Here is a 16,240-nt window from a genome sequence, read left to right on the forward strand (position 1 = left end):
GGATTGGGGGTGATATACTGGCATGGATTGAGAATTGGTGAACGGACAGAAAACAGAGAGTAGGAATAAACGGGTCATTGTGGTTGTTGGAGGTCAATCATCTGAGCTCCAGGACTTCACTGCAGGAGCTCCTCAGGGTAGTGTCCTAGGCCCAACCATCTTCAGCTGCTTCATCAATGACTTTCCTCCATCATAAGGTCAGAAGTGGGGATGTTCGCTGATGATTGCACAATGTTCAGCACCATTCGTGATTCCTCAGATACTGAAGCAGTCCGTGTAGAAATGCAGCAAGACCTGGACAATATCCAGGCTTGGGCTGATAAGTGGCAAGTAATATTCACACCACACAAGTGCCAGGCAATGACCATCTCCAACAAGAGAGAATTTAACCATCTCCCCTTGACATTCAACGGCATTACCATCGCTGAATCCCCCACTATTAACATCCTAGGGGTTACCATTGATCAGAAACTGAACAGGAGTAGCCATATAAATACCGTGGCTACAAGAGCAGGTCAGAGGCTAGGAATCCTGAGGCGAGTAACTCACCTCCTGACTTCCCAAAGCCTGTCCACCATCTACAAGGCACAAGTCAGGAGTGTGATGGAATACTCTCCACATGCCTGGATGGGTGCAGCTCCAACAACACTCAAGAAGCTCAACACCATCCAGGACAAATCAGCCCGCTTGATAGGCACCCCATCTACAAACATTCACTCCCTCCACCACCGACGCACAGTGGCAGCAGTGTGTACCATCTACAAGATGTACTGCAGCAATGCACCAAGGCTCCTTAGACAGCACCTTCCAAACCTGCGACCTCTACCAACTTGAAGGACAAGGGCAGCAGATGCATGGGAACATCACCACCTGCAATTTCCCCTCCAAGCCACACACCATCCTGACTTGGAACTATATCGCCGTTCCTTCACTGTCACTGGGTCAAAATCCTGGAACTCCCTTCCTAACGGCACTGTGGGTGTACCTGCCCCACATGGACTGCAGTGGTTCAAGAAGGCAGCTCACCACCACCTTCTCAAGGGCAATTAGGGATGGACAATAAATGCTGGCCTGGCCAGCGACGCCCACATCCCATGAATGAATTTTTAAAAAATTCTCAGGTTGGCAGTCTGTGACTAGTGGGGTACCTCAAGGAGCAGTGCTTGAGTCCCAGCTACTCACAATCTATATCACTGATTTGGATGTAGGGACCAAAAGTAATATTTCCAATTTTGCTGATTATACAAAACTAGGTGGGAATGTGAGTTGTGAGGGTGATGCAAGGAGGCTTCAAGGGGATTTAGACAGACTAAGTGAGTGGGCAAGAACATGGCAGATGGAATATCATGTGGAAAAATGTGAAGTTATCGTTTACTACATTTCCTCACATCCTGTTTCCTGTAAGGACTCCATCCCATTCTCCTAGTTTCTCCATCTCCAATGCATCTGCTCTGATGATGCAATCTTCCACAACAGTGCTTCTGATATGTCTTCCTTTTTCTCAATCCTCAACCGAGGATTTCCCCCACTGTTGTTGACAGGGCCCTCATCCGTGTCTGACCTATTACCCGCACATCTGCCCTCTCCCCTTCCCCTCCCTCCCAGAACCTTGTCCTCACTTTCCACCCCACCAGCCTCCACATCCAAAGGATCATCCTCCGCCATTTCTGCCACCTCCAGTGTGATGTCGCCACCAAACGCATCTTCCCCTCCCCTCCCCTATCAGCATTCCGAAGGAATCGTCCCTCCGTGACACCCTGGTCCACTCCTCCATTACCCCCACCACCTCGCCCCTTCCCATGGCACCTTCCCATGCAATTGCAGGAGATGTAATACCTGCCCTTTTACCTCCTCTCCTCACCATCCAAGGCCCCAAACACTCCTTTCAGATGAAGCAGTGATTTACTTGTACTTCTTTCAATTTAGTATACTGTATTCACTACTCACAATGCAGTTGTCTCTACATTGGGGAGACCAAATGCAGACTGGGTGACCGCTTTGCAAAACACCTCCGCTCAGTCCGAAAGCAGGACCCCGAGCTTCTGGTTGCTTGCCATTACAACACTCCCCTCTGCTCTCATGCCAACGTTTCTGTCTTTGGCCTGCTCCAGTGTTCCAGTGAACATCAACACAAGCTCAAGGAGCAGCATCTGATCTTTTGATTAGGCACTCTACAGCCTTGCGGACTCAACATTGAGTTCAACAATTTCAGAACATGACTGGCCTTTTTTTTACATTTTTCTATTTTTTTTAACCATGTGTCTGTTTATCATGTGGACGGAGCTGCTCATTATTCTGCCATTAACACTCTCTGGACTAATGCTCTGTCTTTCACAGGACAGCTTTGTTATTTAATCTCTCCTGCCCTCTGCCCCATCACACTCCTTCCCTTTTGTTCTCTTCCCCCACGCCCCCTTCACTTGCTTAAAACCTAATTTTTTTCTAACCTTTGCCAGTTCTGATGAGGGGTCACTGACCTGTTACGTTAACTCTGTTTCTCTCTCCACAGATGCTGCCAGACCTGCTGAATATTTCCAGCACTTTCTCTTTTTATTTACTGGACGTTATCCACTTTGGTAGGAAAATCAGAAATGCAGAATATTTCTTAAATAGTGAGAGATTGGGGTTTGATGTCCAAAGGCACCTGGGTGAAACTGTTCAGGAGTCACTGAAAGCTAACAAGCAGGTGCAGCAAGCAATTAGGAAGGCAAATGGTATGTTGGCCTTTATTGCAAGAGGATTTGAGTACAGGAATAAAGATGTCTTTCTGCAATTATATAGAGCCTTGGTGAGACCGCACCTGGAGTGTTGTGCACAGTGGTCTCCTTACCAAGGAAGGATCTACTTGCCTCAGAAGGAGTGCAACGAAGGTTCACCAGACTGATCCCCTGGGATGGTGGGATTGTCTTATGAGAGATTGAGGAGACTGGGCCTATATTCTCTAGAGTTTAGAAGAGAGGTGATTTCATTGAAGCGTACAAAATTCTTACAGGGCTCGACAGGGTAGATGCAGGAAGAATGTTTCTCCTGGCTGTGGTTGAGGGGGGTGGGGGTAGAGGGGAGGGTGGGTCCAGAACCAGGGGTCATAGTCTCAGAATAAGGGGTAGGCCATTTAAGACTGAAACGAGGAGGAATTTCTTCACTCAGAGGGTGGTGAATGTGAGGAATTCTCTACCCCAGAGAGCTGTGCAGGCTCAGTCATTGAGTATATTCAAGACAGAGATTGATAGATTTCTAGATATTAAGGGTATCAAGGGATATGGGGACAGTGCGGGAAAATGGCATTGAGGTAGATCAGCCATGATCTAGTTGAATGGTGAAGCAAGCTCGATGGGCTGAATGGCCTACTCCCGTTCCTATTTCCTATGCTGGGGCTGTTCTCATTTGTTATGGGAAGGTTAAGAGATTTGCTGGAGGTGTTCAAAATCATGAGGGGTCTGGATATAATAGATAGAGAGAAACTGTTCCCATTGGTGGAAGGGTCGAGAACCAGAGGGCCCCGATTTAAGGTGACTGGCAAAAGATCCAACGACGAGGAAAAACTATTTTACCCGACGAACGGTTCGCAGGGGGAGCGCACCGCCCGCCAGCGTGGTGGAGACAGATTCAATCGCCCGAAGGGCAAAAGATCGGCAGGCTTGGGGGAAGAAAGCGGCGGGCCCCCCCCCGCCGCGGGACCAGCTAAGCTGCTGGAGCGGAGAGCCAGCACGGACCCGATGGGCCGAACGGCCTCTTTCTGAGCTGTAGCCATTCTATGCTTCTTGTTAGCACCTTGCTCAACGCTTAAATTGGATAGTTGCACTTTTCTCAGAAAATAAAAAAGGGTGCAGTTTTCACTACATCCTCCCCCTGTGTCGGGTACAGAGAGCGAGGCTTTATTACACCGTGAGCTGTGGCTCCAATTCTCTCTTTGCAATTGCTGTCTCCCTGGGATTCTGCGTGGCGACGTTGGACAAGAAGGAGGGGAGGGGGGTGCACGCGCACTGGGGGATGCACGTGCACTTGATGCACGTGCATGTGCACGGGTGCGTGCATGCGTGTGCACAGTGACAGAAGAGAGAGAGAGAGAGAGAGACTCGGGGACGCGCTGGTGAAAATGTTGCGCAGGAAGAAAGCTGCCAGGCTGCCTGTATGGAGCTGTCTGCAATAGGAGAGCAAGTGTTCGCGGTGGAGAATATCAGCAAGAAGCGGGTCAGAAAGGTAATCCATCACAAAATGCAAACCACACCCGGGTTCAGCAACTTTAATGGACTGAAGGCAATTAATCAAAGCACCCTCCTCCCCCCCAAAAAACTGCATTAGAACGAAAGTAGCAGCTGTCAGATGTAGCAGAACCTCCGGAAGAGATGGAGTGGAAGAGGGAGGAGATTGTGTTAACACTTAATAATTAAACTCAATAACAATTAATGCAAAGAGAAATAAATAATGCAAAACAAAAATCAGGTGCCAGCTGCAAAAGAGGGTTTTTTTTTTGCAGTGGAATGTTTTCCACAAAAAAAAAATGCAACTGTGCAAAGTGTGAGAATAATTCTTGTAGGTTTAAGGGATGAGGGTGCGAATTTTGCAGAGATTCTAATCAAGGTGTTAGGAGTTTTAAAAATTGCTTCGTCAGTGAGAGGGGTGGAAGTTGCAATGTTTACTTGCTTTTTGGGTCAGAGTCTTGCTGGGAGTTAAGAATTGTTTAATTAATTATTAGATTAATTAATCAATAAACTTTTGCTTGCAAAAAGGCACCTGTAGTAATTAGACAAGGAGATACCAATAAAAAGTAACTATAATTGGAACTCCAATTTAATCAGTGAAAGCTAGATTATTGGACAATTAATAACAATTACAGCACATGGGTTAGTTGGCGTACAGAGAGGAGATTGTATGCAAAACATAAAACAAGATGAGATCAGTATTACACATTGTTAGAGCCTCATGGAATTGTTTGCTCCAGCACTCTGGAATCTGATACAATCTTCAGCATAGGAGCAACCTCAGTTTGTACTTGAACCTGTTCCTAGCTACTCTATTCACATTTCCCTGCCTTTATTTATTTATGTGCACGTGTGTGTTTTTGTTTATAAAGTCTTCGATGCGCAGAGGAGTCCATTCCAAACAGCCCAGGAGGAGGGTGCATTAGAGAGAGGGAGTGATCCCAGCTCCAGATTGCTGAATGATGACTCAACTGTGCTGGAAGTGTGTGCGTTGAGTAGCCACATTCGTGCCTGCCTCGGTCGAATAGCCTGTTAATGCTCCAAGTCCAGATTCTTATGTGGTTACTGGGGGTCTTGTGCAGGGACCCAGAGCAGTTTTGGGACTATTACATAAAGACTTCACACCTTCAAGGAGAAGTGTTTGAAGCATTCAAAAGGGAATTAGACTGTTGCATGAAAAGGAAGAATGTGCAGGGGTTGCGGGGAGAAGGCGGGGGAACGGCACTAAGTGAATTGCTCATTTGGAGAGCTGGTGCAGACACGATGGGCCGAATGGCCTGCCTCCTTCTGTAACAATTCCGAGAGAGGTAGGGAGGAAAATTCGTAAAAAATATAAGACCCCAGTCCAGGCCACAGGATCCTCTGCTAGCGTCTCGCTCATCCATGCTCTTGTGTGGCTTTCATGGTCGAATAGCCAGCCTGGGCTCATTGTCCCAGCACGCTGGTGGCCTTTACCGGATTGCAGAGTGAGGGGATGAAGGTCAGGAGGGGTTTGTGGGGAGCAGCTCTACTGCAGCGTCTGAGTTGTTTCAGATGGGTCACTGCGTGGGAACGAGAGAGTCAGAAATCATTCCCGACATTGTCACATTCGGCCGTCCCTCTCCTCCAGTGGCTGCGTACTTGCTTATTTTCCCCTACAACGTCCCAGTGGTTAAAACCTTTATTGCATCACCTGAGATGTTATTTACTTGCTGATAGCAAAGTAACCAACGGTGAATTGGGTCCCACTTCACACTCCTGTACACAACCAAATATAGATCCCATGTGACAAAGTTTGATAGAGGGAGTTTTACTCTGTATCTAACCCCGTGCTGTACCTGTCCTGGGAGTGTTTGATGGGGACAGTGTAGAGGGAGTTTTACTCTGTATCTAACCCCGTGCTGTACCTGTCCTGGGAGTGTTTGATGGGGACAGTGTAGAGGGAGTTTTACTCTGTATCTAACCCCGTGCTGTACCTGTCCTGGGAGCAGTACAGTCAGCAGTGATGGTGAAATTAAGATACTGTACTGTTGAGATTCAGGTGCTTGATAACCCGGGTGAGGGCAGCTTTAGTGGTTAGTCTGTGTCCTGTGAATCTCTGATCCGTTGTTCCATTTCTGTCTTTGTGTATATGGTGCAGACCCTGGCCAGAAAGAGCTGGAATCAGAGTGAGGGTCACAGTGTGTGCCGTAGGGTGGAGTGAGAAGTGTTCTGCAGTTGTGATGTGGAGCAGGGTACGGGAGGGAGATATTTTTGCAGAAAGCCCCCGTGAAGTCAGTGTGTTGCCCCGTCAGTGCTGGTTTCAGTGACTGATTTTAGTTGGGGGGTGGGGGGTCTCCTTTAGGGAATGCTACCTGCACCGGGGGAGCGGGGTGGGGGGGGGGGGCGGAGGATGTGCGGGAGGGGGACAGGCTGCTGGGGGTGCGAGTGAACGATGACATAGAGGGGTCAGTGGGACGAGGGCAACAATTGCCCATTGATTCCACTTCTAATGTGGGGGCTTAAGCCTTGAGATTTGGTGGCAGTGTGCAGTGGGTCTGATGCCAGCAGACTGTATACATAATGGTGTTGGTGTCAGTAGCTAGTGCACAGTGTGTCTTGTGCCAGTGGAGTTGATACCAGTGGCCAGCAATGGCGGGGAAGGGTGAGATTGTATGTGGACAGTCCGAGTGAAATTTATAGAGTAAACGGAGGTCTGGGGGCAGGGGAACTGATTGTCTGACTTGGGCCATTGTTAGTACCAGTCAGAGAGCAGGCCAGTGCCTGATCCCTTGGCTGTTTGAATGTTAAATACAGCTTCTGTTTCCTTGTCTCTCTTCCCTTGTTTGCAGGTTGATAAACCAGTGATACAACTGTTGGGTTAACGAAGGAGGGGCCTCATTTCTCACGAGATACGATGAGCCATGCCACAGGTTTTTTCTCTTTCCCTGGGAGTGGTCCCTTGGTTACTGCCCGTCCACTTGGCTGTTCACCTGTCAGTCTAGACTGTTAGTGTGGGCAGGCTGTTCAACTGTGAACGCCGCTACCATCAGAGATATCTCCAACGCTGGGACAGTGTACAGCTGTGGCACACTGGGTAGCACTCTTGCCCATGAGTCAGATGGCGGTGGGTTCAAGTCCCACTGCAGAGGCTTGAGCAAGCAATCCAGGCTGACAAGCCCAGTGCAGTACTGAGGGAGTGCTGCACTGTCAGAGGTGCCGTCTCGTAAGAGACTTTAAACCGGGGCCCCATCTGCCGCAAAAGATCCCATGGCGCTATTTTAAAGAAACGTTTGTCGCCAGTGTCCTGGGCCAATATTTATCCCTTAATCAACATCACAAAAAATCAAATGATCTGGTCGTTAATATATTGCTGCTGTGGAATCTTAGTTGTGTGCCAATTGGCTGCTGCATTTCCATACATTACAACAGTGTCTTTTTATTTCATTGCCTAGCATGTCTGCTGAGTATTCATCTGGAGCAAGGTTTGAATGCTGACCTTAAACCTGGCGGGGTGACAACTTTGTATAGGAATATGGCTAGTCAATGTCCCATTGTGCATCCACGGAACGTGCACTGTTTTATAAGGACAGGGACGCAATGTATTATTCTGCTGCTAACTTGGTGCAAGTCCCTTTGAGGCCGCTTAAGTGTGATTGCTCTTCATTCTTGAAATGAACATTGGGGTCAGATTGAGATTTCATAGCCGGCAGTGAAATTCCCAAGCTTGACCATGTACCTTCCCCTCACTGCTGCTGTCGATTTAAGTCATGCCGATTGGAAGCTACACCCAGTGGCTGGAGTCCGTGAGTGGGGAGAGTATCCGTGCTCTTTGCGAGAAGGTGCCATTAATTTGCAGATGGCTCAAGTTCCCCTGTTGTGATTTAGGATTTATCCATCAGTCAGGCAACTTTTTTATTTGATCTTGGGATGTGAGCATCTCTGGAAAGCTTTTCCAAACTTCCAGTCCCAGAAATTCAAGCAGGACAAACGGACAAGATAGGCGAGTAAGACTGTGTTCACTGGGCTTGTGGGCCAGATTGAAGGGTTCAAGGAGCAAGGGTCAACAAGGGGTGGCTTGGACATCTCTTAGTAACTCCAGACTTTTAATTGAATCAGCCTCTAAATTTGAATCTTTACAAGTTCTGGACAGCATTTCAGACCTGACTGAATGAATGTTACTCCTGAAGAACAGAACACGGTACACTACAGGGATCCAATCTCCCATCAAACACTCCCAGGACAGGTACAGCACGGGGGTTAGACACAGAGTAAAGCTCCCTCTACACCTTAGTCTATAGAGGACTTTCACCCATGCTGAGCATGATGGGTAACAATCACAGAATCGTTATAGTGCAGAAGGAGACCATTTGGCCCATCGAAAAAAAATAAGAAAAAAATGGGGTTAGATACAGAGTAAAGCTCCCTCTACATTGTCCCCATCAAACATCCCAGGACAGATACAGCACGGGGTTAGATACAGAGTAAAGAAAAAAAAAACGGGGTTAGATATAGAGTAAATCTCCATGTGTCCCATCATTTCCCATTCTAATCCCAAAAGATCTTCCTAACAGTGTACCAGCATGAGGTTTCTGAATTTCCCACTCACTGAAGTGGCTGATACTCATTTCACACATCTCACTATTAGAGGTATCATTGTGGGTATTGCTTACAGGGCTGATATCTCTCGCTACGATCTGCCTGTAGTCATGGAGACCATGGCTTGCTTGTTGGAGACCATCTTGGGTAAAAGCCACTTTGCGAATCTGTATGAAGGTGATGTGATGCATTGTGTTGTCATAACATGTGCTCGCACTGACATTGTTGGTGTCTCCAGTGTCTGTGATTCGTGTGTGAACTGTGTGTGTGTGTGTGTGTGTGTGTGTGTGTGTGTGTGAACTGTGCTGTGTTCTCTGACTGCCTGACGACAGTTTGTTCTGTGCTTGTTTTAAAGGGGAGAGTGGAATACCTTGTGAAATGGAAAGGATGGCCTCCAAAGTAAGTAATCAATCTCTTAACCCCTTTCATAGTTTCCCCCCACCCATTCCTCCCAATCTTCTGTCAGTGCCTGTGTATCCCGGTTTCTCTGCCATCCCAGAACCCTGCTCTCATTGGCGTTTCTATTTCGTTGCGTGTGATGTCATTTGCAAGTCTTGATTTTGGTCAGCTTGGTTCAGCTGGAGGGGGTCATGACCCCCTCACTGATGGTGCCACTGATTTTGAGAGAAGCAATAATGAGCCTCAAGATTGATGAGTCTTTCTGTAATCAAACTCAGACTGTGTGACATGTATTTCCATTCACATGTGCGTGTTGATATATCATCAGGGCTACTGATTTACAACAGTTTATATTTCTGATACACCTTCAACAGCACCTCCCAAACCCATGACCTCTACCAACTAGAAGGACAAGGGCAGCAGATGCATGGGAACATCACCAGCAGCAAGTTCCCCTCCAAGCCACACACCATCCTGACTTGGAACTATATCGCTGTTCCTTTACTGTCACTGGGTCAAAATCCTGGAATTCCCCTCCACCCCCCCACAACCTAGCTCCCCACTGTGGGGGTACCTGCAGCAGTTCAAGAAGGCAGCTCACCACCATCTTGTCAAGGGCAGTTAGAGATGGGCAATAAATGCTGGTCTAGCCAGTGACGCCCACAGCCTGAGAATGAATTTAAAAATATATATCACCCAAGGGCTGTATGTGATGGTGAGTAGGTGGGGACCAGGGATGGACACTTGGGTAGGTGCTGAGTAAGAGTGGGTGTTGAAAGCCATCTCTGTGTTGCAACAGGTGCCAAGCAGGGCAGGGACTTCATGAGGGTGGAGTGGTCAGTGGTATCGAAGGTGGTTTGAAGAAAATAAAAGAAAGAAAGATCTTGCATTTCTATAGTGCCGTTCACTACCTCAGTATGTCCCAAAGCGCTTTACAGCCAATGGAGTACTTTTGAAGTGTAGTTAGTTTAGATTTAGTTTAGTTTAGAGATACAGCACTGAAACAGGCCCTTCGGCCCACCGAGTCTGTGCCGACCATCAACCACCGATTTATACTAATCCCATATTACTACCACATCCCCACCTGTCCCTATATTTCCCTACCACCTCCCTATACTAGGGGCAATTGCTAATGGCCAATTTACCTATCAACCTGCAAGTCTTTGGCATGTGGGAGGAAACCGGAGCACCCGGAGGAAACCCACGCAGACACAGGGAGAACTTGCAAACTCCACACAGGCAGTACCCAGAATTGAACCCGGGTCGCTGGAGCTGTGAGGCTGCGGTGCTAACCACTGCGCCACCCCACTGTTGTAATGTAAGAAGCATAGCAAGCTCTAAAGTTTCTGAGTCTCTGTCCGTGTGTGTGTGTGTCATTGTTGTGTATCTGTGTGTCCCTGTGTGTGTGGGCACGTGCACATCTGTATCTGTGAGTGCAGGTCTTTGTTTCTGTCTGTGTGCGTGTGTGTGTGTCTGTCTGCATTTCTGTGTGTGTGTGTGTGCGCGCGCGTATCCTTGCGTTTGTGTGTCCGTGTGTGTGTGTACACATCCCAGTATTTCTGTGTGTGTGTACATGTCCCTGTGTTTCTCTGTGTCCCTGTATTTCTCTGTGTGTGTAGTAATTGCGTGCCCTGGTTTTGGAGTTAGTCATGTGATGTTATGTTACGATTTACAATCTGCAGTATTTCTGCAGTATGGCGGGGGAGGGGAAGGGCACTGACTGCGTTAGTGAGCATGTCCGAGTGAGTGCACGTGAGTGAGTGAGTGACCAATCCATGATGCGGGCTGCTGACTCCATTAACACTTTGAGGACCTGAGTGATGCCCGTTACACTCATTGAGTGTTGCTCGCTATCAGGGACTGACCCACCTGACTCCCACATTACGGAGCGATTTGCACCATCTGTAGCAAAATCAAAACTGAAGAAATAATCATTCAGATTTTGGTTCAGTATTCGTCAGATTATTGCTGCTAGCCTGGAAACCTCTTTCCCCTGGTTTTGTATTCACTGCACTGTAAACCTGCTTCCTCCTTTAGAACAATTGTTGATGATATCTGTTGAGTTTCTCTGCTGATCTCCGGATTCTGGCTGGGAGGATGTCTGTTCATGAGCCTGCACTCCGAGCATCAACAGGTCACCAATAACCAGCAGCCGTCACAAGCGAGTACTCTTCTCCACATGCCTAGCTTCCACTCTCTGTTATCTAGCACCCAGCCACAGGAGACTGGGGATGGGGAATCCCTGATGGATTCCTCTCGTGTGCTGTACACGGCCACTAGTTGGAACCAGAGCAGGGGAGGTCTCCCCGGTGCCCTGAACCAATATTTATCCCTGAATCACTAAAACATATCATCCGGTCATTATCACGTCGCTGTTTGTGGGATCTTGCTGTGCGCAAATTGGCTGCCGCGTTTCCTACGTTACAACAGTGACTGCACTTAAAGTGCTCTGGGAGGCCGCAAGGCAGTGAAAGGTGCTATAGAAATGCAAGCTTTTTTTTTTAATAGAAAAACCAAACAAAAATTGCCGTATTTTCTGAAAAGCGGTCGATGTTGCTGATGCGTATTTTGCGGCATGAGCTCTCTTTGTGTCTGTTCCAGGTACAGTACGTGGGAACCTGAGGATCACATTCTGGATCCACGACTTGTCATGGCCTATGAGGAAAAGTAAGAACTTACGCTACGCTTCTCGGCCTTGTCACGCTGGACGAGTCACTTTAAATCCTAATCCTACCACATCAAGTTGTGAAATTGAATTTTAAAAATCTGATAATTTATGGTTCTAAATAACCAAGAAAACGCTGCTGACTTGGTGTAACAATCCACCTTCCGGGAAGGGAATCTGCCTCTGATCACCAGTCTGGGATGTGACTCCAGTCACGCTCCACGTAGTTGACCCAGTAATAACGGGTAGAGCAGTGCGGGGGTCTGTTACTGGATTAATAATCCAGAGACTATAGGTCCCGGACTCTCTGAGCCAATAGGCCTGTTACTGTGGTTACCTGTAAATTGCACTGAGATATTTTTCTTGTTCCGTCTGTTAAATTTGAATGTCTTTTCACACCTGGCTTTTCCCTCACCAGGGAACAGCGAGACCGTGCGCTGGGATACAGGAAACGAGGGCCCAAACCGAAGCGGTACTTACTGCAGGTAAAGTTTAGTGTCCTGAGGGTGAGTGGGGTTAACCCGGAAGACACTAACTGCCCAGTTCGTCCCTCCCACAGTTCAACTGTGATGCCTGCTGTGGTCAAATATCCTGCTGATCACACTCACTTCAATTTCACACATCCTTGATGGTTATGGGAAGGAGCAGTGGGGTGAAATGGTTGCAAATCCACCAGCTCCGGTGAAACTGGACCCCACTGAGAGTTGGTACAGGAAAGGAGAAATGGGGGGGGGGGGTGGGATTAAAGCTGGGAATGGGTGTCCAGTGAGAGACTGTATGGAGCCCTGACAGTCCCAGTGCTGGGACTACCTGCATCCTGTGGGGTTCAGATTTGTGTAGCTTTACAATGGAGTCTAGACGTCATTGGCTGTGAAGTGCTTTGGAATAGCCTGAGATTGTGAAAGGCGCTATAGGAATGCAAGTCTTTCTTTCACTACCAGCGGCTTAAGAAGGCAGCTCAGCCACTCCCTTCTCAAGGGGCAACTAGGGAATGGGTAGTAAACTCCGTGCTTTCCAGTGACGACCACACCCAAGAATGAATAAATTAAAAGCAAAGGGTTAAGATGGAGAAAACCATTTAGTTTAATTTCTGTTGTGTTTATTGCCAGCGGATCTATGGGATGGACCTGCGAAGTGCTGACAAACTGAAGGAGAAAGGAAAACTGCGCCTGTCGCTGTCCAGGCGTTTTGACAGTACCTCAGTCCCCAGTCTGGCCCAACGGGAACGCAGGGAGAACGGAAAACGGATCCAGTTTTCCCTCACACGGAGGCACAAGTTCTTCAAGTTGGCCAAATCCACGCCCACCCGAGCCTTCAGCTTAGCTGAGAGTCACGGGGCCAGCGAGTGTTCGGAGGAGGACACTGGGCAGGATATCAGTGGGAAGTTCCCGGATTCCGAGTTTGAGGATGAAGAATTGCAAAGCGAGAGCTTCCCGGTGGCGACGGAAGGTGCGTGAACGGCCGGGAGTCACAACATCTCGCTCACTCACTCACTCCTGTTGAGAAAGGCGCTTTCTCTGAAAACCTGTCCTGAACTGAAACCCATTTCCCTTCACCATCACTTTCATGATGTGGGGAGGCGGATTGTTGAGGCATTTGATGATCATTCATCATTCATTCTCCCTGCCCTGAACTCTTGCTCTTCTCCTGCCCCTGCCCTTGGTGGTAAGGTGACACCCCTTCCCCCCTTCCCCATCTCCCCCCTTCCCCCCACATATCTCCCCCTTTCCCCCCTGCAATCTCCCCTCTTCTCCCCCCATCCATTTCCCCTTTCCCACCCATCTCCCCTTCCCCCCCATCTCCTCCGCTCCCTCTCTCCCCCACCCCCTCTCTCCCCCTTCCTCTCCTCCCCCCCCCTCCCCCCGGCTGCCCTCTCCTCAACCCTTTGGCACCCCCTCCTGCCTGCACACCCCTTCTCTCTGAACCTGTCCTGTAATATGGGGAAGGAGGGGATGTCCCTGGGGGCTGGGGGGAGGGGTTTGCGATGAAGGCTGGCGACCTGACCTGACGTCATGTACCGTGTTCGGGTCGGGTCGGGTTACACTTCCTAGTTCGGCATTCAGGCTCAGGTCGGGCTGGATCGGACATGCTCTATCACAGGTAAGTGACTCTAATGTTAATTTTTCACTAGAAAGGTGGTTTTGTTACAGTTATTTTAAGCTTGTGCAGATCAGCGACAAAGTGAAAAATGGAAGGTAAGTTAACTGGTCGGATCGGGCGCGGGGGGGAAAAAAAAAAATGGAAGGACTCGGGCCGGGTCGGTTGTGGTTCTGTCGGGCTCGGGTCCGGTTTTTTTTCGTGCAGGCCGGAGCTGACCTTTAGGTTGAGAGCCTCATGCTCACAGGCTTTGTGTATCAGAGTGGGGGAGGGGTGAATGGACTGGATTACCATCTCCGCCTCTCTTCCCGCTTTTCTGCAGGCTCCACCTCTCCCGTCGGAACGGCTGCCTCGATTCCCGCTGGCTGGCACCCTTCTGTTCCCCTCGGCGACATCACAGTAACTGACGTCACAGCCAACTCCCTAACGGTGACCTTCCGGGAAGCACTGGCGGCCGAAGGATTTTTCAGGGACCGGAGTTTGAGTTGCTAACCTCAAGACAAAAAAAAAGCAAGATTTCCCTCTGTCCAGTGAAACATTTTGTTCATTTTTCTAAAACAAAAAGGTTCCATATTTATAAAGCAGTGATTGTGTGTGTGTTGCCATAGGAACGGTTTTCTTCTACAGGGCTTGTCGTTAGGAGAGCGTAGCTAAGCGTTTCCTGTCACAGGAGACGTCACGCCTTCCCTCAATCCTCATTGATGGCTGCATTCTCGGTGTCCAGGCAGTGGCCAATGGCTGTGCCTTTAGGGAAAGGGAAAAGATTGCAGCTGTTTTTAAGTCAGTGCCTCAAGTGAGGAGTATTTTATATTTGCACAAAGGGATGATGCAGATTGAGTGAATGACCTGGGACTAGGACTCTGTGCGATGGATTCTGTACCTTTCGACCAAGCTGATTGTCAGTCATGTGTTGTTCGAATGCAGAGTTCGACTGTGCATTTATTTTCTCACCAGCTCTGTTTTTTTCTATAAAGCCTGTTGTATTTCCTCAGGGTGGGCTGTGGAGGCAGTTCCACACATCCTGCTGTCCTCCGCTACCTTGTCCCTGGCCTCTGACGCAGCGTGTTGGCGGGCTGTTGGACCATAGGGGGAATCGCAGCCGATCCTCTCCATTCACTGCCACCCACACGCTTGGCTGGGGAGCCCTGGGCGATTAGTCAGGTCAGCGTCCCTGGTCTGAAGGACTCAGTACCATACCTGGCTTCATTACTGAGATGGCTTGTTCCTGCTGGAAGGTACGGACGCTGTCGAACTGAAATTGGTGGCTGTTAATGGCTCTATGTTAATCTTGACGTAATGTCTCTGGTTTTAACAATCTGTGTTCATCCATCAGTGAGGGTGAATGAAGGAGGGTTGTGTAGGGGGAGGGAAGAGTGAGAGCAGGGTGTGGGGAGAATGGGGGTGGGGAAGGGTGGGGACAATGAGGGAGGAGAATGGGAGGGAGAGCATGGTATGGGGGAGGGAAGGGGAAAGGGAGGGAGAGCAGGGTTACCAGGAGGGAGAACACTCGGGATTATGCTAAGGATGCTTCAGTTTTACTTGTGATGGTAGGTGAGATCCTACCTCAGTCTGAGAGTTGAAATATTACAGCGGTATTGTCTTTTTGCCCAGCAAGGGTCTGCTCTGAGGAGATGTGAACCTGTTTGACAGGGGACTAGCCAGAGGGGAGCATAGACTGGAGTTTGATCCAGCACGTCTGGGAAAGGATTGAAGAAGTCGTGTAATTGGAGGCTGGCAGTTCTCGGAGTCTGTGCCCTGTGCTCCTCATCACTGAGGGACAGACTGTCTGATGGTCCTTTGGTGTAATGCAGAGTGCACATCTGGACTGCTGTTTCTGACCTGAATCTAAATGCTGTGCTGGTACCAGACTGGGTCATGTTAGCCCTGACTGAATGTGGGCTGCACACTTTAATGGGACAGTCTTTAGCCTACATGTACGCACAGTCTTCACAACCCAATCAGTCACTGCACCTGTTTATATCAGTGAGGCTGTGTGTTTGCTGCCTCTTGCTGCATGCTCGAGGACACACACCAGGCTGTGGGTTTGAGCAGGTCTGATGGAGTGTAGCCTAGTCTGAAGCTCTATCCTTCAAACCAGACATTAAGCTGAGGCCCCCTCACTCATTGCACTTGAGGCTTTCAAGTCCCAATATAATGCTGGTCTGTGTATCTATTCCACCCTCCCTCTCTATCTTCCATCGCTCTCTCCTTCCCCTCTGCTTATTTTTTTCTGTCGTCTTCATTCCCTATCTCCCAGTTTTTCCCTCGCTCTTATCTCACACTCATTTTTTTTCTCTCTCTCTGTCTCTTGCTCCCTCTC

The 16,240-nt window shown here is 48.8% G+C and overlaps 1 protein-coding gene across 1 annotated transcript; it reads left to right on the plus strand.

Moving 5' to 3' along the window:
• The first annotated feature begins 4,063 nt into the window (after window positions 1-4,063).
• On the plus strand, window positions 4,064-15,278 carry cbx7b (chromobox homolog 7b). Its single transcript, XM_068020067.1, has 6 exons — window positions 4,064-4,200; window positions 9,115-9,158; window positions 11,760-11,825; window positions 12,242-12,308; window positions 12,933-13,272; window positions 14,243-15,278. The coding sequence occupies exons 1-6, from the start codon at window positions 4,132-4,134 to the stop codon at window positions 14,410-14,412; spliced, it is 756 nt and encodes a 251-aa protein (XP_067876168.1). The 5' UTR covers window positions 4,064-4,131; the 3' UTR covers window positions 14,413-15,278.
• Window positions 15,279-16,240: the final 962 nt, after the last annotated feature.

Source organism: Heterodontus francisci, chromosome 41 (assembly GCF_036365525.1).
Source record: "Heterodontus francisci isolate sHetFra1 chromosome 41, sHetFra1.hap1, whole genome shotgun sequence".
Classification (NCBI taxonomy): Eukaryota; Metazoa; Chordata; class Chondrichthyes; order Heterodontiformes; family Heterodontidae; genus Heterodontus; species Heterodontus francisci.

What these genes read in the sequence shown, in the direction of transcription:
- cbx7b (XM_068020067.1), top strand. Translation starts at nt 4,132, where the DNA reads ATGGAGCTGTCTGCAATAGGAGAGCAAGTGTTCGCGGTGGAGAATATC. An exon ending in TGGAAAGGATGGCCTCCAAA is followed by an intron (nt 9,159 to 11,759) that starts GTAAGTAATCAA and finishes TGTCTGTTCCAG; the next exon opens with GTACAGTACGTGGGAACCTG. An exon ending in GTCATGGCCTATGAGGAAAA is followed by an intron (nt 11,826 to 12,241) that starts GTAAGAACTTAC and finishes TTCCCTCACCAG; the next exon opens with GGAACAGCGAGACCGTGCGC.